The 27,501-nt window shown below is 38.6% G+C and overlaps 1 protein-coding gene across 1 annotated transcript in view; it reads left to right on the top strand.

Annotated features, from left to right (window-relative positions):
• The window catches only part of LOC145994648 (unconventional myosin-Ie-like), a 164,340-nt gene that overhangs the window by 27,542 nt on the left and 109,297 nt on the right, over nt 1-27,501 (top strand). The window contains exons 8-10 of the mRNA XM_083130752.1: nt 907-1,035; nt 2,821-3,017; nt 6,607-6,774. Of these exons, the coding sequence (XP_082986878.1) occupies nt 907-1,035; nt 2,821-3,017; nt 6,607-6,774 (494 nt within the window). The remainder of the gene's footprint in view (nt 1-906; nt 1,036-2,820; nt 3,018-6,606; nt 6,775-27,501) is intronic.

The following is a 27,501-nucleotide window of genomic DNA, read 5'->3' as shown; positions in this document are numbered from 1 at the left end:
ATTTGCTACAAACATTCTTGCGATAATCGCTGAAGATGAAAATTTTACTGAACGTTTTGTGTGTAGTGATGAGGCTACTTTCTTTGTGCCAGGTTTGGTTAATACACACAACTGCAGATATGGGGTTCGCAGAATCCTAATGTTGTTCGGAATCATGTGCGTGGCAGCCCAAAGGTAAATGTGTGCCACTGTGTGATTAGCCTGTTTTTCTTCAGCATACAATTACCTTGATATACTTGAACAGTATGCTTTTCCTCAATTACAACAAATTCAGCCAAATGTGATTTTGCAATTGTACACTTGGGGCTTACTGTGAGAGGGTGTCTTACCGTGGAATTCCCAAGTAGGTGTATTGGTTACTATGGCCGCCCTCATTTCCTGAACCTGACACCCCTAGATTTCTTTATGTGGAGTTACATGAAGGACATTGTCTACAGCAAGAAAGTTACGGACTTGGTGGAATTGGAAGTCCAGGATTGAGGAGGCTGTGGCATCAATCACCGTGGATATGATCTGCAACATGTGGAGTGAATTCATCAATAGACTTGATATTGTGAAAGCCACTCAGGGTGCCCACGTAGAGAAGTAGAGGTTTATTAATAATGAGAAATATGATCACTAAAGATTCTTTGAGTCATTTAATGTAATTTCATGCCTGTAGTTTCTGAGAAACTTTTTACAGTAAATATATTTTGATCTGTTATGGGGTGAATAATTTATGCTCACCCTGTACATTATGATTATAAGAAATTATTAAAAAAAAATTTATTTTGAATTTCATAACCATTGAATAGAAAGTTGTATTTTTAAACATGTTGAACCCATCTATTATTTGTATGTAGTACATCTAATTGGGATACAAGAAAGTATTCACATGATGATTAATTTTTGTTTCTTTATTTTTAGCAATGAGTGTGATGGGTATGACAGAACTGGAGCAGAGTAATGTCCTGCGTGTCGTTGCTGGTGTGCTTCATCTTGGAAATGTAATGTTCAGAGAGCATGGCAATTATTCAGATATTCAGGATGAAAATAGTGAGTAGCACATTTTAAAATTGAGACTGTGTGGGTGTTTGTTTGGTGTGGTATTTACTTTTCAGTATTAAAATTAATGTTATTAAGACCTTTCATTTCTTCAGTGGTTGAATTCTTTAAATTGCTCAATGTTTTGACTTCTTAATCTTACTGATAATAATTGAATCAGTGTAGTATTATTTGTTATAGTTGCTTGGTATTAATATTTAATGTTTTAGTATTATACAATAGTTAATAATTATGAATAATAAGTAGGTTTATTCAGGCCCGTAGCCAGGCAGGGGCCAGGGGGGGGGGCTGAGCCCCCCCTGGAACTATCGTCAGCACCCCCTGGCACTGAGGTCAGCCCCCTTGACATTAGGTAAAACTATTTTGTGTAATTTGTTTGCAGTGAAGAGTGAATATGTAGACAGCCGATATTAATTTGCTCACAACTTTGGTGAAGGATAAATTCAGGGAGCATGAACAGCAGCTATTACATTCGTTCATCTTATTTATAAGTAGTCTAGTAGCGGCAAGTATTTAGGAGATTCTCCTCTCTAGATTTCAGAAAGTTCCTTTACAGGGGAGCTTCTTTATCTGTACCTTCTTTTCCCCAGTTGCAACCTCCCATTTATACAGAAATCTGTGACTTTGATGTCATTATGCAAATTCCCTCCGCATCTTCGTCAAAGGCTAACAGCTCCCAAGTTTTGGAAACGAAGGGGAGTTTTATTGTTTCTGCAGGGAGTGGAATGTACGCTAGGCACTATGATTGAATATTGCCCCTTTTTTGTTGTGTGATATCTGTATCATCAAACATAGTATGGAGTGTGTAGTAAGGGATGATTTCAGTAGCAGCCAATTAACACTTCAAGTGATATTTTAAAAGATATAGAAAAAATGTAGTATTTGTGTGATATTTCTAAACTTTATGTAACTTAATGACCCCCCACATACATAATTTACCTTAATTTAACACTGTTAAACTTTTGAAAAATGGAGTTGATTTACAAAGCCCCCTCATTACCCGTGAGCCCCCCCTGGAGATCAATTCTGGCTACGGGCCTGGGTTTATTATGAAAGTTGTGAATAGTATCATCCAGTTTAGTGGATATATTTGTGGAATTAAAAAGTATCTTTAAAGATAATGTAGGTTTGACATTCCTGATCTGTTATGTGATATTTTTAGTATATACAAAAGAAAACATATTACATTAAGTTTGTTGCTATGCCATATTAACTAAACAAACTTCTTTCCACTAATAAAGGGGGTATTTGAATTTTTCATATATTGTGTTGCTTTTCTGCTACTTTGGATGATTCTATATCGGTGAGGATGAATGATGATCAGATGAAAATGATGAAGTGAAGCAAAGAAACAAAGATGAAGATTTTTGTAAAATCAGAGGGAGCCTCTTCAAGCATGTAAAAATTAATAGTTTTAAGAAAGTTTGTAATGTAGTGTGAGCTCCTATGTTGCCAAATGTTGCCTTTGGTGCATGCAATATTGAGTTCAATCCCTAGTTAGAGCTCCAAAATTTTAGTGAGGACATCAATTGGGAAGCTACTTCAAAGAAAAGGCAGTAAATTCTGGTCTAGAAAGTATGAAAATGACAACTATGTGACTTGATGCACTGCCTTTACATGCCTCCATGAAATTCCTCTTGGTAGCCCTTTGGCTTTGAAGAATTGTTGCACCAGAGATTTTAATGCTGTAGTATAACCAATTTATTTTTATGAAATATTTACGGTCTTTTTTTATAAAAAAAAAAGTAATGTATTGTGTATTTTTGTTGCTTGCAGCCCTTGCATATCCTGCGTACCTTTTTGAAATTGATCAAAATTACCTGAAGACCAAATTGACAAGCCGTGTGTTTGATAGCAAATGGGGTTCTCAGTCAGACAAAATAGATGTTACGTTGAATGTGGAACAAGCTCTCTACACAAGAAATGCACTAGCTAAAGGAATTTATGCCAGACTTTTTGATTACCTTGTTCAGGTGAGTGTAATATATGTCTAGTAATACATGCTTCTTACTAGGGATGGCCAGAAATTTTTAGACGTGGTTATCTGGTTCCCGAAATATCCAGATGATCTGGAACAAAAATTTGTATAGCTAGGCAAAGAAGTGAAAAATGAGGCACCCATATTTCAGATACCCAGAAATCTGGGACGTGAGATGTATCAGGTTCCAGATCCTGCCATCCCTACTGCCTACTTACTTTACTGTTTGTCCCCACAGAGTGGCAGGTGGAAATATGCAAATAACACAAGTGTTGTTGCTCATGTACTTACTTTAACAATCAATGCCATTCCCTTGTTGAACTTTTAGAATGAATGTAAAAAAATAGCAGTCAAATTGGGATTGAACATTGTTAACTGAAAGAGGCTGTGATTTTAACAAAAGAAACTTGCTCTGGATTCAGAGGGAATGCCTCTGGATAGGTTTTCATAGCAAAAAATGGAGATCTCCATGATAGCATAATGACTAATGACTGTGGAGGTGAACAGAGTACAAAGGCCCATTTTTGAAATCTGGGAACTGCAAGTCATAGAACCCATCACAGAGTCGTAACAGAAACAACTGTACTCATATATAATCATATATGACCAACACGTACATTAAAATGAAATGAAATGTTCCTGTTTCAGTAACTTCTTGTTTACATCATAGGGAATGAAGAATTCATATCAGAACTGGTCATCTTAACCACTCGCCTTGCACATCTAAGATTTTATTCATTTTGCACCAGTATTATGTAAAAATCTGTATTTTGTGATTACATAACATGCATTAAAATATTCTGATGTAATTCTTCATTATTTTGAAGTAAGAAACTGGTAAATTGAAGCTTATAGTTGGACTGGAATACTCACCCAGTAGTTTCAATAACTTTTAAGCTTTTCAAGCTTCGGTATGGGTGGGAATCTGTGAGATTATCGACTTCAGTGTGGTTTTTGGGTGGACATGGGAGAGACTAAAGCAAGTTTGCTTCTTGGCACGTTCCAGTAACAAAGATTGTAAATTAAAATGTTACAATACCCAGAATGCAACATGTACAGTATGCGCCAAAATATACAGTACTGAACGCGTTCGAGGTGCGCGAGTTTCAGTACTGTATATTTTGGTGCATACGTTACTTGTCTCAAACAGTCTTCCAGTTAAACAGTCTTCCAGTTAGACTTAAATTGACTAATTTCTGGTTGAAGTGGGCTCCTTACCTGAAAACCAAGGGGTCTGCTGTGGTGAGTTGACTCATTTTAAGGAGGTCTGTCTAAAAGAAACTTATCTTTAAAAATAGCACATTAATGTATTGATACTCACTGTTTGCTACTGGTGCTGCATCATGGGATTCTTTAGAAATAATATTCCGTTTGTCACTTCCTTATTTCATTTCCAGTCAAGCGAGGTAGTGTTCTGTGCTTTCATCATTTTTCTGATTGAAGAACAAAGCTCCATATTTAAAAGTTTCTGGTGAAGCATAACACAACTGTTGTACCTCAGCTTCCCTATTCTGATCTGGCACACATAGGCTGCTTTCTGTTTCCTTAGAATGAAAAGTTTGTTTTCTCTTTGGATAGACCTTGTTTTGTTTTCTTTCACTTGCCAGAAGTTCGATGTGTATGTATATGTTTCCAGTTAAAATGTTTGAATTTATATGCAAATTTGATGCAAAAGTCTAGACTGGAAATATTCACCCAGTCAAAAACAACTAAACTGTAGCATATTGAACACCAATCAGAATTTTTAAGCACCAAGATATTTTTTTAATTAATTTTTTTTTGTTTTTGCACCACAATAACTAGCATTGCTCTACACTTATATTGATGAATGAATGTACTGTTTTTGCTAAGCTATTTGTTATATATTGTAATGTTGTTCGTGCAACCAAGTTTAATTGATGACAGTACTGAACTGTTACATATTCCTGACTGCAACACTGCATTGTATTAAATATTTACTAGGGCTGAGTCACTACCACTTTGAACCGATACCCGTATCAATACCAATACATCAGCATTGGTATCGGCTCAGCCTGTGCTTCTGTAGCATGGCCTGTTGAGTAGTTAACAAACGATGTAGCTACCAGAGGTTGTGGGTTTGAACCCAAACTAGGGAATGGGAATGAGTGTTCGTGAATCCTTCATGTCTTCTAATATCATCCTGTTCATCACAGTTATCCTCAAGTTGAAAAAAATCAGCATTAATTAGCCAAAATAAAAGCACATGTATCAACCAATGTTTGGGAATATAGGTATATTTCCTGAAAAAATGAGAAATTAAGCACAAAAACTCAACATTGTGAATAACTTTATTAAATATTGAAGGCTCTTAATCATACATTAAAAGGTTTTTGTACAGTCTTTGGCTTATTACATTATATACAAGTTTGAAATATAAAATTAGAAAGTGTGGAAACAAGTTGATTCAATTTTTGAATGCGTGGAGTTATTATTACTGGCCAGGAATTTTTCTAAATCTCTGGAAATTTTCTTTAGTATAAAAATAGAAACATGCTACCATCACATAATTTTTACAACTTGTATTTCTTTTCTAAACTAATGTGCAAGTAATAGTAAATATTTTTTTCTATAGATAAATTTTTCCAGCATATATGAGATTTCTGCTGAAATTTCCTAATAATGAATATTTTACTATAAATAAAATTGGGAACAAATGTTACACCATGTATGTGTGATAATTACACAACTCTCTTCAATCATACCACATTTCAAAGAGGTAACAATACCTAGTTAACACACTCATACACACACACCCATATACATATCATTCTACAAAATGAGTAAATGGGGTAATTTTCACTTATACCTTAGCATTTGTTGTGCTTTGTCAACAGAAATCTGAGGCACTATTAGTTACTTCTTAAATGCAACATAATATTTGTAAGCAAATTACTATGCTACAACATGTAAGTTAATTAATCCTTTGAAATTGGAAAAAAAATTGTGAATAAAAAATTACTTGTTTAGATTCTCATTTGTTGGAATGAGTTGATATGAAATTTTAACATCTACCGATAAAGTACAGTTATAAAATTTACCCACACTGATAACTTAATAGTTTTGTATTAAGTGCACTCCATTCTCAGATAAACTGGTTGGATCAGTCACAATGTGCTTCCACGGGAACCTTTTAACTACAAGGCAGCAGTTTAACTACTAGGCTATAGATGAGTCTCAACTTATTCATAATATACTGATTCAGTATTATATAAGATATGTTCTGTAAAGAATCTAATAATACATTTACCTCCTCAATTCATGTATATAAGTAGGTGAATGCAGTGGGTTTTGTCTTGGAGAAAGAGACTGTGTATGTAGAAATTTAGTCATAAAACCAAAAGTATTTGTAGAGATATCAGATCAGTATAATTGTCAGAAATTTTACTCTGATACGCCTATATTGGGTGATACTGATAGAGTACCGACTAATCTGTCCCACCTGTAATATGTATGTGTAGTTATGAGATAATTAATTTGTTACTTCTACAGAATTTAATGCTGAAAATATTTTAGGTGTTAACGATTGTGCTGAGAATGAAACTTGTGTAATTTCTTTTGAACAGAGAGTGAACAGTGCAATGGAAACTAACGTAAAGGAACACGATATTGGAATATTGGACATCTATGGATTTGAAATCTTTGTGAAGAATGGGTTTGAACAGTTTTGTATCAACTTTGTAAATGAGAAACTTCAGCAGATCTTCATCGAGCTGACTTTGAAAGCAGAGCAGGTGAGTACCATTTCATTTTGTTGGACAAAATGTCTAATGTCTATGGCTGAGCAGATACCACTTTGACCCAATACCAATATTAATGCTGGTACTCATACAGATTTCGCTAATATTGATGTCGATACTTGGAAATTAAGACTATTTAAAGCAGTTCAAAATATTTATAAATTTGAACCAATCCATATCAGTTTTTCTTTAAAATATTAACAGTTTCACATATGATAATTATTTAATCATAAAATCAATTTCTCTCTAAATTACTATTTACAAAAGAATGAAAATTATGCATTTTGTATAATGTCCAGGATATTGTGTGGCACATTTACGGGAACAATAAGAGCCATGTACTACGGAAACATGTTGGCCAGTATCAGTGATTGAATTTGAACCCATGTTTTCAGGTACTGGTGCCATAGTATCAGCCGATACCGATACACCGGCAGCAGTATCAGCTCAGCTCTAATAATATCCATATATGACTGCTCTTGTTTCATTGAATCATATCTGCAACAATAATAAAATATTTCATCTTTATTTACGGGATATCTTCGCATATTTCAATTCCATGTGGTGCTTACACTGCTGGTTTAACATACACCGGATTCCTCCGATAATATTTTTACATGACTTGATCAGCTTCAAACAGAAGTTTGGTTTCAGAGTTGTACCCTAGTGATGACATATACAGACAAGAGTCAGATTCAGTCCTTGCTAATGACTTAATATAAAGGAACATGTTTCAACTAAGAGGCAAGGTTGTGCTTGCACTACAATTTGTTTGTCATGTCATCATTTATATTTGTTGTAGTGATAGACCCTCAACTAATATTTTTCAATGCATTACAGTAGAACTGTTAGAGAAATTTTATTAGAATTTTAAATACACTTCACCTCTTTGAGTACTAAATAGCAGATTACTGAGTACAGTGTATTTAGCATTGTATATTTTTGTCAGATATAATATTTTTACAACCTATTGTATCTTCATTCACTCGAGAAGTGAATGCCATCTACACAATCTCCAATAGATTGATTCACATTCATTGATGATGCAGACCGAGATAGTTATTTCTATTTAGTGAACATCAAGAATTTGTGCATTCATGTAATGCTAACAATAAACTGAAACATATGAAAATAAAAATATGACTTAATATCTATCCTAGCACTATTTATGTAATAGTTTCTTTCATAATTCGAATATAAACATTATTGAAGGTAATAACATATTGAGAAGTTTGTGAAGACTCTGACTCAACCAGGCATCGAACATAGGTTTATGGTATTCTGTGTCAATGTTCTGCCAACTAAGCTACCAAGGCAATCCACTGGTTTTACCAAAGCCTCTATAATTTAAATATCAGTCTGTTTCTATGTGTAGCGTCAGTTATAACTTTAGCACAGAATACCAAGAGTGCAGGTACCATTTGAATCGGACTTTCCACTAACTTTTCAATAATTTATTATATATCCTAGCTATTTTTAATACCTACTGCAGTTTGAATTATGTTTTTTGGAAGACTAGATTAAAAACACTTTGTTCCGTGCCGTTGAATTTACATCTCAGGGTGCTAGGATTTATTTCCCCCACATAAATAGTAAAAGTGCGTCCTGCTGAAAGTACGTGTGAATATATATCTAATACCCTGATCAGTTAAATTGTTCATTACTGCTGTGTTTGAGCAGTGAATCGTTGCATCAAAAATATATTAAATTCTGCAAAAAGTGTGCTTTTTTGCTGTGTTTCGTCGAGGCAATGGAATGTGGGGTGTGGGAGGGTACAGTCGTGCTTGTTTGTGAACGTACTGGAAGTAAACTTTCCGTTGCCCACAGTAGCCGGAACTGGGATAACCCCGGAACTTGGTTTTCGTACTCTGGTGTTGAACTTGCTGGGTAAGGTGGTGGGGGTATTTGCTTTGGCTGCTCGCTTGATGTCGATATTGTCTGAGCTGGAGCAGATAAGGACACGCCGTGGTGATTTGTGGAGTATCCTTCAAGCTCAGGTGGACGAGGTAGAACTGCTGTCTGTGAGGTGTAGAAACTTATCACTTGAAATAAGGCAACCAGCACCAATGGGATGTGCATCATTCTGTCTTTATATGTCCTTGGAACGTGTGGTAAATTGTTTGACATTCTGAAAAGAAGAGAAAGAATGCTTAAATTATTGCCGCTGCATTTGGAGAGAAATGTTTAAATGTACAAATTTTTTCCACAAGTTCATTCTAAGAATTAAGCTGATTTTTTTAGTCATGTATTCTGTATGAGTAGTCACGGTAATTTTCCAAAGCCTGCTAGAAGCACATAGTTTGACCCTGTTGCTGAAGTTGGTTAAATTTGCACATAGACCTGTTACATGAAATGTATACAATGGGACCTGATTTTCTGTTCCAAGATTTGACATTTTTCCAGACTATAAGTTCTTTAGTCTCAGTCCCGTGAAAAACGTAGAATTGAGGTTTTACCAGTGGCGGTCCCTCTATTTAACATATGGAGCAGGCTGTTCCCTCCTACTGATCGCCCTTTTGAGCTATATTAACACAATAAGAACCCTTCTTTCTCCCGAAATCAACATTTCCAAAAGTAACACTTAAGATAATCGTTCACCATGGCAGGACGTTTGTTTACTTCACGTACACTCGTCGCATAGACAGTGTACAGCCTCATCTTTCCACCCTGAACTTCCTAGCTGTTCCTTCCAAGAGAGATAGCGGATTTGCTTTTCTTAGAGTTTTTTATTTTTCTGTAGTTTACAGTTATTACAAGCATAAGCAAACAGTTTTTCATTGTGACGTTTCAGGAGAACACATGCTTCCTTCATCAGACATTTATTATTATTTTGACTAAAGATACAGTTATAACAATGGTTAGCAATTTTTTAAACAAAAAGGGAGCGTGTGTTCTCCTGAAACGTCACAACAAAAAACTATTTTCTTATGCTTGTAATAACCGTAAACTATAGGAAAATAATTCTACAATGCAAGCAATGCGTACATACAAGAAAAACTACAGGGTGTCCCACGAATGGCGCAACTTGGAATTAAGAGTGGCGTTACTTTGTAACCGAAACCTGTACATACATAAGTCATACACCAAATGTTAGCCCTGTCCAAGTAGATATTTTTAAACATAGAAACAACAAACGGAGTGCAGTGTTGTTCATGTAGTGTTGCCAAATGTAAGTGAAAGTGTAAATTTATTTTTCCACAAAGCATGGAAAATTGCATGTCAAACATTCGTACGGAAATTTGGACGTCAATTTCCACCTTGGGTAGGTGGACTATTTCGCCATCTATAGTTCAGAGAAGAAAACCGATTGTTTTCGCGTATAGCCAATCCTGAAATGCCTCGTAAAGGCGTACCGGTCCAAATGGGTGTTTTAAAAAAAAATATGAGGTACAGTGGCAACACTGTTGATGTTTGAAGGCAACAAAAGGTGTGTTTAGTGATGGTCTATGACATGGAAATACTGGAAACAGGAAAAAAAGAAAATGAAAATTGTGGTGAAAAAAGTGTTACTTACCTACTCCTGGCAACCATGCAATGCATGTAACAGACAGTGTAGCTTTACAAAAGATGTTGAAAATGACAACCATTTTCCCTGAGGCATTCATCAACACATTTTATCATGTTGGAAGCAACTTTATGCAAGGTTGATTGGTTTATATTGTTAATGGCTGTGCAAATGTTTATTTTTAGATCATCAAGTGTTCTTGGGTTATTAATGTAAACTGTTTGTTTCAAATAACCACACAGAAAAAATCTGGAAACATCAGATCCGGGGAGCGACTGGGCCATAAGTTTTTGCTTATAATGTGATCGCCAAAAAACTCTGCCAACATGTCTAAAGATTCATTAGACGTGTGACATGTTGCGGAGTCTTGTTGAAACAAACAATCACGTTCATCACGTTCCAACAGAGAAATAAACTGTGTGATAAGATCATGATAAACTATTCCGTCAACTGTTGCGTTGAAAAAGAATGGACCGATTATTTTTCTCCGCCAAATCGCGCACCACACACCGATCTTTTGTGGATGAAGTGATTGTTCATGTAACAAATGGGGATTGTTACTTGACCAGTGTCGAGAATTTTGACTGTTGACATATCCATTTAAGTGGAACCATGCTTCATCCGTGAAAAAAACCTTATCCAAAATATTCACACCATTGTCTCTAATAAATAATAAAATTTCTAAACCACTGGCAGTATCTTACACGTGCACCTTTGTCTGCTTCCTTCAGTTCTTGCACAGCCTGTACCTTATATGCACGTAGGTGCAATTGTTTTAACGCTCGGTGAGTTGTTGTTTTTGATACACCTGACTGTGCAGCAAGTTTACGAACAGATTTCCTAGGAGATTGTGATATTCTCTGCTCCACATCCTGCAGCACACCTTGTGTCAAAACTGGTGGTTGTCTGTGGTAGGGTTTGTCATTAACTGATCCTGTTTCATGAAATCTGGAAACAAGTTGATATTTCGTCGAATTTTCTGGAACACTGTTATTCGGATATTTCTCGCGAAACACAGTTTTTACACTAGCGTACGATTTTGAACAAAAATAATGTTCCACAATGAACACCCTCTCTTCCAAAGAGTACTTCATTTCACAGAACAATTCTAATCTTCCCCTACGAACAATGCAAAATGCACGGCTCAAACAGTTCTGAGTACACAACTAACTGATTCTTTTGTTCTCGTTCGGTGGGCGCTCTTATCGCATTGCATGGTTGCCAGGAGTAGGTAAGTAACACTTTTTTCACCATAATTTTCATTTTCTTTTTTTCCTGTTTCCAGTATTTCCATGTCATAGACCATCACTAAACACACCTTTTGTTGCCTTCAAAGATCAACAGTGTTGCCACTGTACCTCATAATTTTTTTAAAACACCCATTTGGACCGGTACGCCTTTACGAGGCATTTCAGGATTGGCTCTACTCGAAAACAATCGGTTTTCTTCTCCGAACTATAGATGGCGAAATAGTCCACCTACCCAAGGTGGAAATTGACGTCCAAATTTCTGTACGAATGTTTGACATGCAATTTTCCATGCTTTGTGGAAAAATAAATTTACACTTTCACTTACATTTGGCAACACTGCATGAACAACACTGCACCGCGTTTGTTGTTTCTATGTTTAAAAATATCTACTTGGACAGGGCTAACATTTGGTGTATGACTTATATATGTACAGGTTTCGGTTACAAAGTAACTCCACTCTTAATTCCCAGTTGCGCCATTCGTGGGACACCCTGTATTATTCGAGTTTTTTTATATGTGCTGAAGTTTAATTGCATCATGGTGATACTTTTGAGTGTAGTAAGTCCATAATTTTCTATAGTGCAGGAGGCCTTAGAAAGAGCGTTTCGCAGGCTAACAGCAGACGTCGCTTGCACACTATTGCCGATACTCTCGTGTCGTCTGTTCCTCAGCCGAACATATAGGCCGAGGTAGCAAGAGGCAGAAGTCATTCACCCTTCCAGAAGGGTGCAGCAAGCTAGCTGTGGCAACCGGGCTCGCTCATTCGCGGACCTGATTGGTTCTCACAGACACACCCCCATATTGTCGTCTGCTGTAAGCCCGCGAAATGATCTTTCTAAGGCATCATGCAGTATAATCTCGTTACGAACTAGCATCTGACATTCATAACGAACTGGAAAAATTTTCTACAGTTTAAGCGTCTGCTAAATGCCTTAAGTTACCTTGGCTAAATGCTACAAAATAACTTCCGAGGGAACAGCTCCATTTCACCTGCTCCACCTGCACCCAAGACCAAAGTTTCAAAGCATGCAGCGGCAGGACAAGAAAGCAAATGTAGCAAGTGTTGTATGGTCGATTGGCTGAAGATGAGAGCTTTTAGTTCATTGAACTTTGCAGAAAAGACAGCAAACCAACACCTATTCTAACTGAATTAAAAATTAAAACTAAATTGTACATAAGGCATTTTCAAACGAGTTACTACAACTCTCTAAAATGATTAACTGGATATTCTTCCAGTGGCAAATTGTATTGTTGTTCTTGTTTGTTCCGGAGAAGGGAATTTGAAACAGTTCGGGTTTTGTCACATTAGCAACTTCTACAAATCTAGTGGACGTCATGAAAAAACTCCTTCATCTGTATGCCATTATTGCATTGAGAACGTTTGAATTACAAGAATACTCAAGTAAAATTTCCTCCTATTAAAATCTATTAAAACCCCACTGTTACACGTATTAAAGAAGAATCCCTCCGGCATTTTGCCGATCACATGTTAACAGTCAATGTCTTCCTTTAGAATTCTATTTCATGAAGTGGCTATTAGAATTTCCCCACTTTTTTGCAATTTTTGGGCTGTGTGTAGTACATTTTAGGGTTAATACAGATACTATTAATAAATTGTACTGTAATTATGTATTATGCTATAACTCTGGTGATATTTCATAGAAAAAAATTGTTAACCATAAGTCAGTACGTGCCAAGTATTACATAAAAGCTCACCCCTGATATCCTTTACAACAGGCAATTTCTATTCAGTTTCCCTTCTTATCACTTTTACATGTGAAGTGAATATTCAAAAAAATTTGGCATCCCCGATGGCGCAGTAGTAGCATTGTCACCTTGCAATGTGAGGGGTCCCAGGTTCAATACCTGGTAGAGGCACATAGTGGTTCGGATTACACTTTAACTGTAGGTCTAGACCTGATTAGCCTTTCTGTGCATAAAGTGGACTTAAAACATCAGAAACCTCTTGTAAGTGGGATTCTAAGTTTGGTGTTAGCTCAAATATAGTGACCTTCTTACACACATGTTTAAATACTTGAATTGTCATAATGGCTTTAGTACAGCGCCTTGAATAACGTAGTGTGGAAAACGACCCAAGAAACTGGTTCCCCGAGACGATGACAAGTAGATGGCAGTGCGATCGGCACACGTGCTAATTTTGTTATGAAAGTAATGCGGCTTAGTTAGTTTTTGGAATATATTGTGTAGATTTGTTTCTCTAGAAAGGCGGTAAGTGAATTGATGGAAACAGTTATATTTGTGGAGTGATTTGCAGTCAAGAAATGGCATTAATTTGGAAAGAAAAGTAAAATAAAATTAATAAATAAATAGCATGCGTGCGTAACACAAGAAGAAAGAAACATCGCAATGTGATTCCGCACGTCAGGTCTTGGACTGTGTATTAGAGTTTATTTTTCTATGTTATTAGAATATAAATAGTATCCTGAGAGATATTTCATACCGAGGCGACAAACCACAAATGTCGCTTGAAAGCGAGCAGTCGGAAATCAATACAGCCTTTCGAACCGTAGGGACAAAAGCTCTGACTCCACCGTTTCCTCAAGGAGATTTTACACCAAAGCGACAAACGATACGAGGATTTCACACCAAAGCGACACGGGTCATTCGGTCCAAGGCAACTTTCATACCGAAGTGACACATGTTGCTTGGGAAGGAGCCAATCAAGAGCAACATTTCACATCGTAGCGGCATGACGGGAAGCACAGGCCAGCATTCTGTTGGTGAAAACCTCAAGCGATAAGTGTCGCGTGCCGCTTGTCGCTTTGGTGCGCAATCTCACTAAAGCAAGACACTCATTGCATCGCGTATGCGCGAACAACAAACCACGGCAACATGTTGCAAGCTATTGAGGAAATGGCCCAGTTTGAGCGACGCAGAAGCGACAAAGCGACACGTGTGGCTTATCGTGTCGCCTAGATCTGTTGTTGTAATGTGCGATTTATCGTGTCGCCTATCTGTTGTTCGCAAGCAACGCTTGCTAATAGACTGAAGGCACCATGTCGCTTGTAACTTAGTTGGGACCCTCATGTGCAATGAATGCTATTTTACAACCTGGAAGTGTGTGTCACTAGTGTGACAGTGTGAACATCCCGTGTCGCTTGTCCCATTGGTTTGAAAGTTGTCTTACACTCATGTCGATGGCACTAAGAAAGTTTTGTGGGGTTCCCCTTGTCGTTTCATGCAATCATCATTATCATCATCGCCGCGATTAGTTTAAAGCAGAAGAAAAGAGACAGTAAATATCAAAAATACAAATGCTTCAGTGTGTATATCTTTAAAAGAAATGATGATGATGATAATAATAATGAACCTAATTCATACACAAACATTAGTTGCCAAGAGCATTCCACGTGTATTTTTTCTCCCGTATTATTAACGAAAGTATGACGATAACAGGACGTGGTCGACTGTCTAGAATGTTCGTTAATATCTTCGCGACCACTGTACCAAATATCATAGCAATTATCACATTCATAGAAATGCTTCATGTAAAAGAATCAGACGTTGCAGCGAAAACTCCATTTACTTCCATTATAAGCAGACGAATGCCTAGCACGTGTACCGACACCAGCGCCTCTAGCGGTATCATTTTCGGGTGGAACCAGCCTGAGAGCGCAGAAGCATGCCGTTTTCCACACTACGTTATTCTAGGCGCTGTAGCTTTAGTCTGGAAAATTTTGGTTCTTGATCTGGAAAACCTGGAAGAGTCAAGGAATTTTGTTTTTATGAAATTGTGGACACCCTGTTGTGTGGTATATTTACTTGTATAGCATCATGTAATTCTACCACCATATGTTGGAGCAGTACAGAAAGCTATGTGCTGGAGAGAGTTCAATAAAATTACCCTTTTTATGGGGGAGGAGAACAAAATATAACACTGAAGGTTGAGTGTCTTCCCTTTAGAATAGTGTCTTAGGAAAAATGAAATATCAGTACACTTGGCTAACCTTGTTCGTATTATGGAGGATAATGCTATCGCAGGTCAACAAACCCAGAAAGAAATAATTACCGATTTTAACAAATTATTGTTTCCTATGATGTGACATTTTTCTCTTGACGTACAATCCTAAATTTCTGAGTTGTAACTGTCCTGTGAAATTTTAAGTGGGCGGTTACAGCCAAGAAGTGCCTGTAACTGTATATTCCATACAAAAGTTTAAAGTGACTGAGAAAATATATATATTACGTATGGGAAATTTCTTGTTTCCATGTTGGACAATTGGAAATAACTATCCCGAAGGGAATACTTAAACTGCATTTACTGCATCATGAAAATATACATAGGTTCCTTCAGTATATTCTCGACATTTACTGCTAGTCTTTTATTTTTATTGTGCGCTCCTGCCAACAGATTAAGCGAAATGAAAAGGGAGCTAGTGGGTTTGCTATAAATTAACACACAGATTCATGTCTTACTGGTCAATCTTGTTTGGTAGAGTGTTCATTGAGTTTTTGTTTAAAGCCCACCTCATGTACAGAGGCTCATTGGACTGGACTGTAGTTTAAATTGGGACTCAAATCACCATGTGCCTCCACCGGGTGTTGAACCTGGAAACTCTTGAATAAAAGGTGACAAGTAGAGTGCTATAGAGAGAGCTTTTTGCTCAAGTGCCTAATAGTTCACACGGATGACACTAGATAGTGTATGCCGGCCCCCATGGCATAGTGGTTAGCACATCGTGCTATGACGCCAGGGGTCCCAGGTTCGAATCCTGACCTGGGCATGGATGTTTGTGCGTGTTCATTCATCAATTTCATCATGTCATCACTCATCTCCATCTTACCAAATTAGCCAAAAGTGGCACAAAAGGCGAAGTAAAATAAATCAAATAAAAAAAAAGAATTAGATAGTGTACGGAATTGAGAGCTCTTCTCTCATCATGTCGTCACAAGCAAATAACACTTGACCAGGAAGAGCAGCAGTAGTACATGTATAACCGTCATTTGTCTCTGGTGGTGGCCCCTCAAATTTGGATTGTGAAGTGAAAGATGCAGTGGAAGTGAATCTTAAGTGAACATAGTCATCATCTCCATGTTAAAATGTAGTTTAGTCTATTTTAGCAATACACAGTGATGCATTAAATTGAAATAGGTGATTGTGGGCTGAAACTACTATGATTGTGGCTACGATTATTGTTACATTAAAATGATATTCGATTGCATACGCTCAAGCATAACACACTCGAGACTCGAATGAGTATGAGCGAGCACAAGTGATCCCATGCAGCACTCTAACGTTACCACTATGCCACCAGGGATCTCCCGGTAGAGGGTTCATGTAACATGATATGTTTCAAGAGACCCTAAGCTCGAATCTTGGGTAAAGTATGGATATTTTAATTGTGTTTGTTTCCATGTTTATCCATAATGTTTCATTGTCATCATCACAATTAGCCTAGACTGGTTACTGGGACCGACGGGTAAAGGAAACCATAGCCATTTCACGGGAAAGCACTCAGTCACTCCTAGAACCCACTCCTCCGTAAAACCAAGACACCAGCCAATGAGAACTCCAGGCTCCAGAGCGAGCCAATAGGAGGACAGAGTCCAAACTCCGCCACATTATAGTAATGTATATTAACCTACACTGGCCTCCATTTCTACATTCCCTGAAGATGAGAGCAATGTATGCCCTCGAAACGTTGGAAGCTAACTCCAATCTAACCTGGCTGGTGACCCGAGAACACTTGTTCAAATCAGGTCGCCAGGAAAGCTACAATTCCTAATTAGCCTAGAGTTGTAGAAAATAAAAATAACTAAAATACAAATGTCTTACCGAAAACGTGAACCCTGAACTTCAGTCTTTGAAGCACTGCAATATAAGTTCTATGTTGCACAGGACAGATGTGTGGTTACAACTGCATTGGTTGGAAAATGGAAGCGAACTAACTGATTGGCTGATAGTTACAGAAGAGAAGCCTGAAGAAGCTGAACTAGAAACGGTTAATAAGGCATGAACTATTTAACTGTTGACATTTTTTAGATTGCAGTCAGCCTGGTTGTCGATCATGATTATGCATTGTTCTACAGTGCTGACTCAACTGCATTCTCTTTTATTAATGTTTATTTTCTTCTGCAATGCTTAGCCTTGCTTAGCTATTGTGCCTCTCTCATGCCCTGTGTAAGATTAACAATGTGGAAGACTTAGTCACTAAAAACAAATGAAGAATAGAACTGTATTGCTTAAATTATAATCTGGTATTGTGAATCGTATCAACCTTCAATGCTTATTGTCATTGACGTTGTGATTTGTATGTCCTTGAGACACACATGATGAGAATTTGGATACTAAAATGGGTCGTCTGGGTGTGGAACAATCAAGAGAAAAAGGGTTTACTATTTGGGAGTAGAAGGGAGTGTCTGATGTCAGAACGAAGCGACAGGCGGGTTTCACACCGAAGTGACAAGCAGCAAGGGCCCTATCCAGTCTGTAGAAAAGCATTCGCTGCTAATGCGCTGCCAACGATGCACAATATTGAGAAAGTGGCCAATCCGAGCGACACGCAAGTAACACACGACTGGCGACTCATTCCACTCGAAAACGAGCCTTCAGTAATAAATGCAATCTTTCCTATTGAAGAGACATGAGACACTGCACATGTTACTTCTCGCTTGCGTGATTGATTTGGTTTACTTTACTTCGCTTTTCTGCCACTTTTGGCTAGTCGCGAAGACGAGGATGAGTGATGTGATGATACAAAGAAAATGATGAAAGGGCACTCACAAAGAACACTCATGCCCAGGCGGATTCGAACCCAGTACCCCTGTCATCGTAGTGTGCAGTTTACCAATCTGCTGAGGAGGTAGGGCTTTCTTGCTTGCGTGTCACGCTTGCTGGGCCGTATTATCAATGGCGTGCTTCGTGGCACTTTGGTGGGAATACCTGTGTCGCTCCGTAAAAGTAGCAATGAGGCTTCAAAGAACATTCGGCTTCGTCTGCACCCTTTCCTAATTAGTGGACGTAGGCACTGCAAGACATGAAGCAAAGAGAAGGAGGACATTTGCAAATATGTGGGGAATACTATTTTGGAGGTCGTTCTCTATCAGTGAATGAATCTTGAAGCAGAGACGCTAGTCGAATTTCTCATTAAAGAGAAAAAAAAGGTTCCTTTTTACACGAACGTTTTGTAGCAGAGAAGCTGCGATAGCCGTGAGAAACTTTAAATTGTTTCCCTAGTTTATTCCCCGCTCGTGTGCCTCTTCTTTTCTCTGGCGGATGGATATTCGGAAGTTAAACGTCGTAAAGTAGGTCGACCATCAGACAAGAGTGATGGATCGGCGTTGTTTGGTCAGCCGGGTCATGAGAACTTTTCAATGCACGAGGAAGTGGTTTTTGTTTTGGCCTGTCTTAAAAGTTTGGGAACTTTGCTTTTAATTCGCCCCAAAACGGCTCTTGTGAGATCTGTGGCACGAGGATTTCGGGTCAAATGGCAGATCGCCTTTGTTGCTGTTTCTTAACGGCGAGAGTTGCTATCGAACCAGTGTACACAATTTTTCACTATTGTCTCACTTAGTAGGCCTCCCGATGGTGTAGAGGCAACGTCGTTAACTTGAAATCAAGGAGTTCCATGTTCGATACCCAGTGGAGGCACATTGTGGTTCGGATTCCACTTTAAACTGTAGACCCAGTCTTGATTAGTCTTTCTGTGCATAAAGTGATCTTAAAAAAACAGTCTCACTTAGTAGTGTCGTATTCCGCTTCTTTATACAGCCTTTTTTTTTTGTCAAAGACGCAGTCCGACCGACGTTATTCGACTGTTTAAATAGAATTTTCTACAGGGTGATTCAAAAGTTCCGTAACACCCCTATAGGGTTAAAATGTAAAAGAGTTTTATTAGCAGTTTGTATCGAAACGAACACAATGGACCTGAAGGTACTACTTTTGTTAATTTGCATCAGCGACGACACTATAAAAAATGAGTGGACAGTCGAATTTAATATTTCCATAAATGTCATACAGAAAAACACACTGTTTGCTGGGGACTTGGGGGGGGGGGGGTGAGTACGTCCCTCCTACCATTGAATTCGGCAGGAGCACTTATTTTCTGAACCACTCTTTGTTAGATCTCAATACAAATTGCGTTTCGACCCACAAACTGGAGGCTTAACCAATGCGCAACAGGTCAGAAGCAGTGAACTCGACGACTTAAAATGTTATTTGGTTGCTTGTTCCTATTGCTGGTTTGCCAACAATGGTGATGCTGCTGACGACGAAAATCGTCGGAAAGAGGACCCTTATCTGAAATATGAATCAATAATCTCTAGACAATGGTGTCCGGTATCTCGAAGGATTCACGGTCAGATACCATCAACACCCATTGATTCAGAGCAACGGAAGATCTATTTTTTTAACTTGGTTCAGACTCCAGATTTAATATCGCTTAACTTATAGCACTGGCTCCAGTGTACCGTCAAGGCGAGGAGGATGATTGAGAATGAAACTTAGTTGATGAAATGGCACAAACGACCTCAGTTTATAAGAGATGATTTTAAAGAAAAACAAATCCGGAATTGTGCTAGTGTAATTGAGTAGCTAAAAGGGATTAGGAATCTCATGTCTCATTGAGTGGCACTCAACAGTTTTGTTTTCTAACACTATTGCCAATCAGTAGAGAGACAATGTTCAGCTAGGCCTTTCTAAGGCTGCAGAATAACAAGCAATGAGAAGTTTCGAGTGCTAATCGCAGGTGACTTGTTTCAGCAGTGATGGATTTGGACAAGGCTCTGACTGGTAATAGAAGGTGAGTGTTTCCTTTCGTCCAAGAAACAAAGTGATGTCCTCCAGAATGACGCACCGTATGATCTCCACAACCTAAATCCTAATATCCTCTTTGACCTAAAGAGTCAATTCTCCCCACGCCCTCGACGAAATCTTGACTCGGTAGCGTGTCTACAGATTGAGCGAAAATAACAAGCTACCATTAATGCCGCATATCGCCATTTCAACTACGAGGGCGCAAGTTTCGAGACTTTTACAAACCACATCGTTTCTAGCAGAACAAAAATAATTTACAGAGCAGACTCTTACGATTATTTATATATATATATATATATATATATATATATATATATATATATATATATATATATATCAGGACGTCCTTACTCATAAACATCTTTCGTTAATGAATCCTTCCACTTAGGCAGTTTCCTTCAACTTGTGAGAAAAGGGTTATTTTCCAGACTGTGACCTCCTGAGAGAAGTAACAGTAGGAGTTGATGGTTTGGCAAGCTCAGGCAAAATCATGGTAGTACTGACTGCACACGGATAGTGTTTGATCTATGAAGTTCTATGAATTTTACTAAAAATGACGTTGGTTTACATATATATTTTCTCCATTTTAACTAACTGAAGATGTGATAAGTACATACTCTTCCACACATGCGTATACTGCATACCGAGAACTCCTAATTGCGCAGACCCGAGTCTTCTGTGTACAGTCATGGACACTTCTGTGTTGTAACGATTCTATTGACTTTCAATGAGCATGTTACAACCCACAAGTGTTCGTGACTGTACCATACTCCGGCGTGGAGGGGAGGAGCAGAGTGGAGCATGCTTCATATGGCCCATGTTTAACGGATGAAGGGGAAGATGCGCGAATGATTTTGGCCACACGTTATTTTGTTTGTGGTCGCTCTGTAACTTATGCACCGCAGTTCAACAATCTTCACAACACTGTTCTAGGCCTCCTCGACGGCGAAGTCGCAAGGTCGTAATCAAGGGGTACCGGGTTCGATACCCGCTGGAGTCATATTGCTGTTAGGATCCCACTTTAAACTTAGGTCCCAATTAGCCTATCTGAGTATGTGTAGAACAAAACTTAAACTAAAAGCCATTGATTAAACTGATGTTTTCCATAGGCACTATTTATAACCATGGCAGGGTCTTGATCCTTACATGGTTTTGATTGATTGATTGAATTGTTGTTTTAAGTCCACTTTATGCACAGTAAGGCTAATCGGGACTGGACCTACAGTTTAAAGTGGGATCCGAACCACTTGTGCCTCCACCGGGTATCGAACCCGGGACCTCTTGATTACAAGTCGGCGACGCTACCACTGCGCCATCGGGGAGGCCCGATCCTTACATGGTACCTACACAAGACCTCCAATTTGAGGTGCAATTTGGTTTACCCTTTATAATGGTGTTTAACAAAGAGCATTTTCGAGGCACGTATCTGTATTGCATTGCCGGTGAGTGGTTTGCTGGCAGGTTCCGTTGCCAGCATTTGTTGGTTCCTTTGCCTTTTTTAAAACAAAAAAGGTTATTTTTTTATGCTCGCTTGAGCAACTTTGATTGTGGACGTAAGGTGAGGTCGTCTCATCGCTACCTGAGGCAGCCATTCGCGCAAATCAAGTTCGAGCGGAAAAACGTGGATTTGGCTCAGGGGTTATCAATGTCATGACTTTCTCACAGCTTTCTTGCCTGGTACGAATACTGAATGAGAGTTTATTCTCAAGAAAGGTTGTAGCGAGAATCTTTCATCATTGGAGGTCGTTAAGTGACTTTCTGTAATTAGCATAAAATCTGCGAAGTGTACGTTATTGTTAATCCCATGCTAATGTGTGAAAAAGGGAGTTTGATCCTTATCACGGCACTTTATTATTAGAACTTTTCATGGCCAGTAGTCACAGAGCCTTGGTATTTGACTTGAACTTTTGTAATATTGCATTACCAGCATTTAAGTAACATTAGAAAATAAGCATTCGAGATAGTAATGCATTCAAGGCCTTATCCTAGTAGCTTCAAGGTTCGACCTATACATGGACATTAGGAAGCTTTCAGACACTCGAGAGAGGGTTTCACACCGAAGTTACAAGCGACACGGGCACCTTCAGTCTGCAAGCGACATCATAAATAAATGCAACCTTTCGGACCCAAGTGTCAAACTGTACGTGTCACTTGTCGCTTGCGTGTCGCTCCGGCTGGGCCGTTTTCTCATTAGCATGCATCGTGTCGTTCCGACTGGGCTGTTTTCGTACTGGCGTGCATTTTGTCGCCTCGGTCTGTTGTTCGTGCATATGCGGTTAATCCTTTCTTACAGTCTGTACGGGGTGTGTCGCTTGCTGCTTGTCACTTCTGCGTAAAACCCCCGTGTCGCTCTTCACTTCAGTCTGAAACCATTTACGAACCACAGACCGAAGCGACACGATGCACACCATTGTGAAAACTGCCCAGTCCGAGCGACACACAAGCGACACGTGTCGTTTCGGTCTATAGCTGGGCTAACGTAAACTGAATAGGTCCAACTAACTAACTCTCTAGCCTTCTTAAACCCGAAGGTTCATAGCTGCAGCAACACAGGTCTTCCATCTGTCCCTATCTTGAGCAAGGTCTATATACTCTTTTCCATCCCTACCGATTTCCTTTAGGTCCATCTCAACGTTGTCCCTCCATCTTCGTCTTGGCTTTCCTACAGAACTGCAAACCAACTTTTCAACGATTCCATTGCCTTGTTCATCTTGACGCCAACGCTCCATCAGAACTGACGCACTTTAGGCGCCTGTATGGATCAGTCTTTAAGTTTTGCTTCCAGTATCATCACGGTTAACATCAGTGAATAGCATCTTTCTCATTGGGCAAGTAGCGTTGAAGAAATGGGAACCCCTACAGCTAGTAAGGGTGAAATGGGGTATAAGCGGTCATTCTTTCTGAAGAAACCAAAATCTAAACCTATGTTCCACGCGGTGCACCCTGTACTGAATTTTGCAGACTAACGAGTCTCTGGCGTCTGACACTCAGCCTTATAATTCTCTTTGGGGGGTCGTAATGTACCCTATCTATGTGCGTTTGTGACCTTTTACCAATTTCATTTTATCACTTTTCATCCGCATTTTCGCAATAAAGCAAATATATATATGTGCCGAATCCTAGACAAAAAAGATTGAATCTTTGTTGCCAGATACTTAGGCCTAAAGAGAGTGGATTCGCATCTTTTCTACACTGAGTAAAGTCGGATCAAACAGCTGACCTATGATTTCGCAACTTTTGGACAGCTGCAGTTAATTTGTATTGAAAGCCTGTCTTGCGTAATGCTATTATCGTGGTCTGCGAGGTCTCTTTTGCGTGTTCCCAGCAAATAACATCGTTCACTCAACGTCAGCGTCGGGACCCAGAGCTTCAGCGAGCTGGAACCGGTGAACGATGGTCGTCACAACCCTTGAAGAAAAGAAGAGTGGAGAGCGCCTCTTATGTAACGAGGGAAAGCGGCTTAATCTTGGAAGTTGTAGGCTTATAATTTCATAGTCTTGCTCACATTAGGCAGCGATTTTAGTGTTCTAATAGGGGTAGGAAGATGAAATGTTGAGTGTGTGTAAAGTAACTCCGAAACGCCAATTAGTGATTTTCTAAATTCGCGCCAGTCATCATAGAATATAGATATCGCAAGAGTTTTTATTATTAGGTACGAATCCGGATCTCCCGCGTGTAGTGCTGCCCACGAGACGAGACTTTGGCCTGGAAATGCTGTCTCGTCCCGTCTCGTCTCGAAAATATTCGTTTGTCTCGTCCCGTGTCTCGTCTCGAATAGCTTTGTCCCGTCTCGTAAAATTAATGTAGGATATCATGCTAACAAAAGTTAAGAGTGGGAAAAACATTATTCCCTAAAGTGGGTAAAACCTTTAAAACATTTTGTTCACTGTACAGTCAGAAAAAATAAGGTTTGTTAACTACAAGGACATTAATATTTAGTCTAAAATAAAGTTTGTTGATTACTAATATCTAGATAGTTTATGGAATCTGCCTTGTATTTCTGACGGCCATCCACTCTTTATCCATCGTACACTAAGGTAGTTTTCACACCGAAGAAACACGCGACAGGAGACAATTCGCACGGTGGGATTGTAATCTTACAAAGTTACAAGCGACACGAACGAACCCCTTCCGTCTAGGCAAGTATTCACCACATATGCACAAGCAACAGACCGAGGCGGCACACCGCACGATGTTAAGAAAACGACCGAGTTTCAGCTACACGTTCAGCTTGTCGTATTGCTTCGGTTTGGAAGGTTACATTTACTGAAGTTTCGTTTACAATAGCATGTTACTTTGGTCTGCAAGCTCCCTTAAAGTAAGCTTTCAGAGCAAAGTGACAAGCGACACGGTAGTTTCCACTGAAGCGACAAGCGACACGGGCCTCTTCAGTTTATAAGCAACTTTCACCGCGCATGCACAAACAACAGTCCAACAGAACACGATACACGGTATTCATAAAACTGCCTAATCCGTACAACATGCAAGTAACAATCGACACGAGAAGTTTGTTGAGTCGCTTCGGTTTGAAAGATCATGTAAGGGAGATTTGACATCGAAACGACACATGCTGCTTGGGAACGAGCCCCTCAACAGCAACATTGCACACCGTAGTAGGCACGAGAAGTTTCACAAGCCTTCGTTCAATTGGTGGAATCCCCAAGCGACAGTATCGTATCGAAGTGACAACCGACACAATCTCATTTAGCGGGCATTCCCCGCGCATGCGCTACCAATTGACAGAGGCGACACGATACGCTATAACTATTAGAAAACGGCCAAGTCTGAGCGACACGTGCCGCTCGTCGTGTCGCTCCGCTACGGAATGTTGCATTTATTACTGAGTGTTCATTTCCAAGCCGCAGATGCCGCTTGTAGCCTGTCACATGATTCTTCTTACTCCTTTGACTTCAGGCAAGATATGTTATTCACGTCAACGCACAGTATCTAAAGCCCGAATCACACTGAACTGGATTTCCAGTAGGAATGCCATAGTTGGCTCTGGATTGGCTACCCATTTGCTTGTTTTAGTCTCACACGATACTTGTTAGTTGTTTTGTTACCGTACTTGTCAATAGACTTTTGTTCCCATAATTCATTGCGCAATGTGGAATCCGAACCACTATGCTATGTGACTCCACCAGGTATCGAAACCGGGACCCCTTGGTTACAAGGCGAAGACGTTACCACTACGCCCTCGAGGAGGCCCAGTTTTTTTTTTTCGATGTAATACACGCTGATTTGGGTTTCAAACAAAAATACTTTATTCCGAGTAAAGAATTATTTGCAACTGATTAATTATTTTGTTTGAATTTTTTCGAGACTTTCGAGACGGGACGAGACTTTTCATGACCCGTCTAGTCTCGAAAACGAGACGGGACAGATGGTCAGTCTCGTCTCGATTTTTTTAAAGCCCGTCCCGTGGGCAACACTACCCGCGTGGTAGTCAGACGCCCTACCGACCACACCACTGTAACTCTAATTAATATTATTACTAATTATGTCAAAGTGCCGCTGAATCTCAATTTTTAAAGTTAAATGAAGTGCTGTAACTTTATTCTGTCTTGTGAGTCAACAATCTGAAATTTGACATTTGGATAAAAATTCAAATATTATACATAATTAAGTTAGAAGGAAGATGGTATTTTAGATACTGTTTGTTTATTTTAAATTTCTTATTTACTTTGGTTTTGTATTGAGTCCCACCCGTGACACAAAAAAACAATTAATTTATCTTTTAACTATTGCATTTCCCCTTCAATTCCACTCGAATATTCAAAGATCAGTTATCTTCTTTCTTTGTCTCAAATAATTTTTAAATAATAACTAACTAACTAACTCTCTAGCCTTCTTAAACCCGAAGGTTCATGGCTGCAGCAACACAGGCCTTCCAACTGTTCCTATCTTGAGCAAGTTCTATATACTCTTTTCCATCCCTACCGATTTCCTTTAGGTCCATCTCAACGTTGTCCCTCCATCTTCGTCTTGGCCTTCCTACAGGTCTCTTACCATCTGGTTTCCCAACAAGAATTCTGTAAACTCCTCTTTCCTCTCCTATTCGTGCCACATGTCCTGCCCACCTAAGTCTTCTTGATTTAATTATTCTAATAATATCTGGACATGAGTACAAATTATGTAGTTCTAAATTATGTAACCTTCTCCACTCACCTGTCTCCTCATCCCTTTTAGGTCCAAATATTTTCCTAAGGATCTTATTTTCAAATACTCTCAATTTGTGTTCCTCTTTCAATGTAAGGGACCAAGTTTCACACCCACATTATACTACAGGCAAAATTACTGTTTTGTATATTTTAACTTTTAGTTTCTTAGATATTAAATGAGAAGACAAAAGTTTATGAAGAGAGATGTAACATGCATTTCCTGAATTAAGTCGACTTTTTATTTCCTCTTTAATATAATTTTCATTTGTTAATATTATCCTTGAATTTGGAAACTGGTTCAAACGAGATGTTATCAATAATTAGATTTTGATTATTACCTTAACACTTGGTTTCTGCCTGTAAGCATATATAATTAGTTTTCTCTTTGTTAACTTCCAATCCTATCTCTTTACCAGTTTTGAAAAATATTTTAGCATTATTCTTAATTGTATTTATATCATCGCTTAATAAGTCTACATCATCTGCATATGGGAACAACTGAGTCATGTAATTTAATTTTAGTCCTTCGTTAGTTTCTTTTACCTTCCTAACAGCATATTCTAAGGCAAAATTAAAGAGCAATGGAGATAATGCATCTGCTTGTTTTAACCCATCATGAATTGTAAATTTGTCAGACACATTAATACCCACACGAATTTTACTTTCTGTTTCACTGGCGCATACTTTTATCATACTAACAAGCTTCTTAGGTATTCCAAACTCGACTAATATATTATATAATTTATCTCTTTTGACCGAATCATATGCTTCTTTGAAATCAGTGAATAGGTGATGGACATTTTGGAACTTTTTTTCAAGTGCGTGTCTGATGTGAAAAATTTGATCTGTAGTTGATCTGTTACGTTTAAATCCACATTGATAATCACCTATAATTTCATTAGCATATGGGGTTAGTCTTGTTAAAATAATGTTAGATAATATTTTATATGTTGTTGAGAGTAGAGAAATTCCACGGTAATTACATCATTTTTTCCCCCATGACGTCAGGATTTTTCACAATTTCACAAT

Source organism: Lepisma saccharinum, chromosome 11 (genome assembly GCF_977018435.1).
Source record: "Lepisma saccharinum chromosome 11, izLepSacc3.1, whole genome shotgun sequence".
NCBI classification, from domain to species: domain Eukaryota; kingdom Metazoa; phylum Arthropoda; class Insecta; order Zygentoma; family Lepismatidae; genus Lepisma; species Lepisma saccharinum.
Note: the sequence above shows the minus strand (reverse complement) of the source record. Positions and strands in the feature narration are given on the sequence as shown.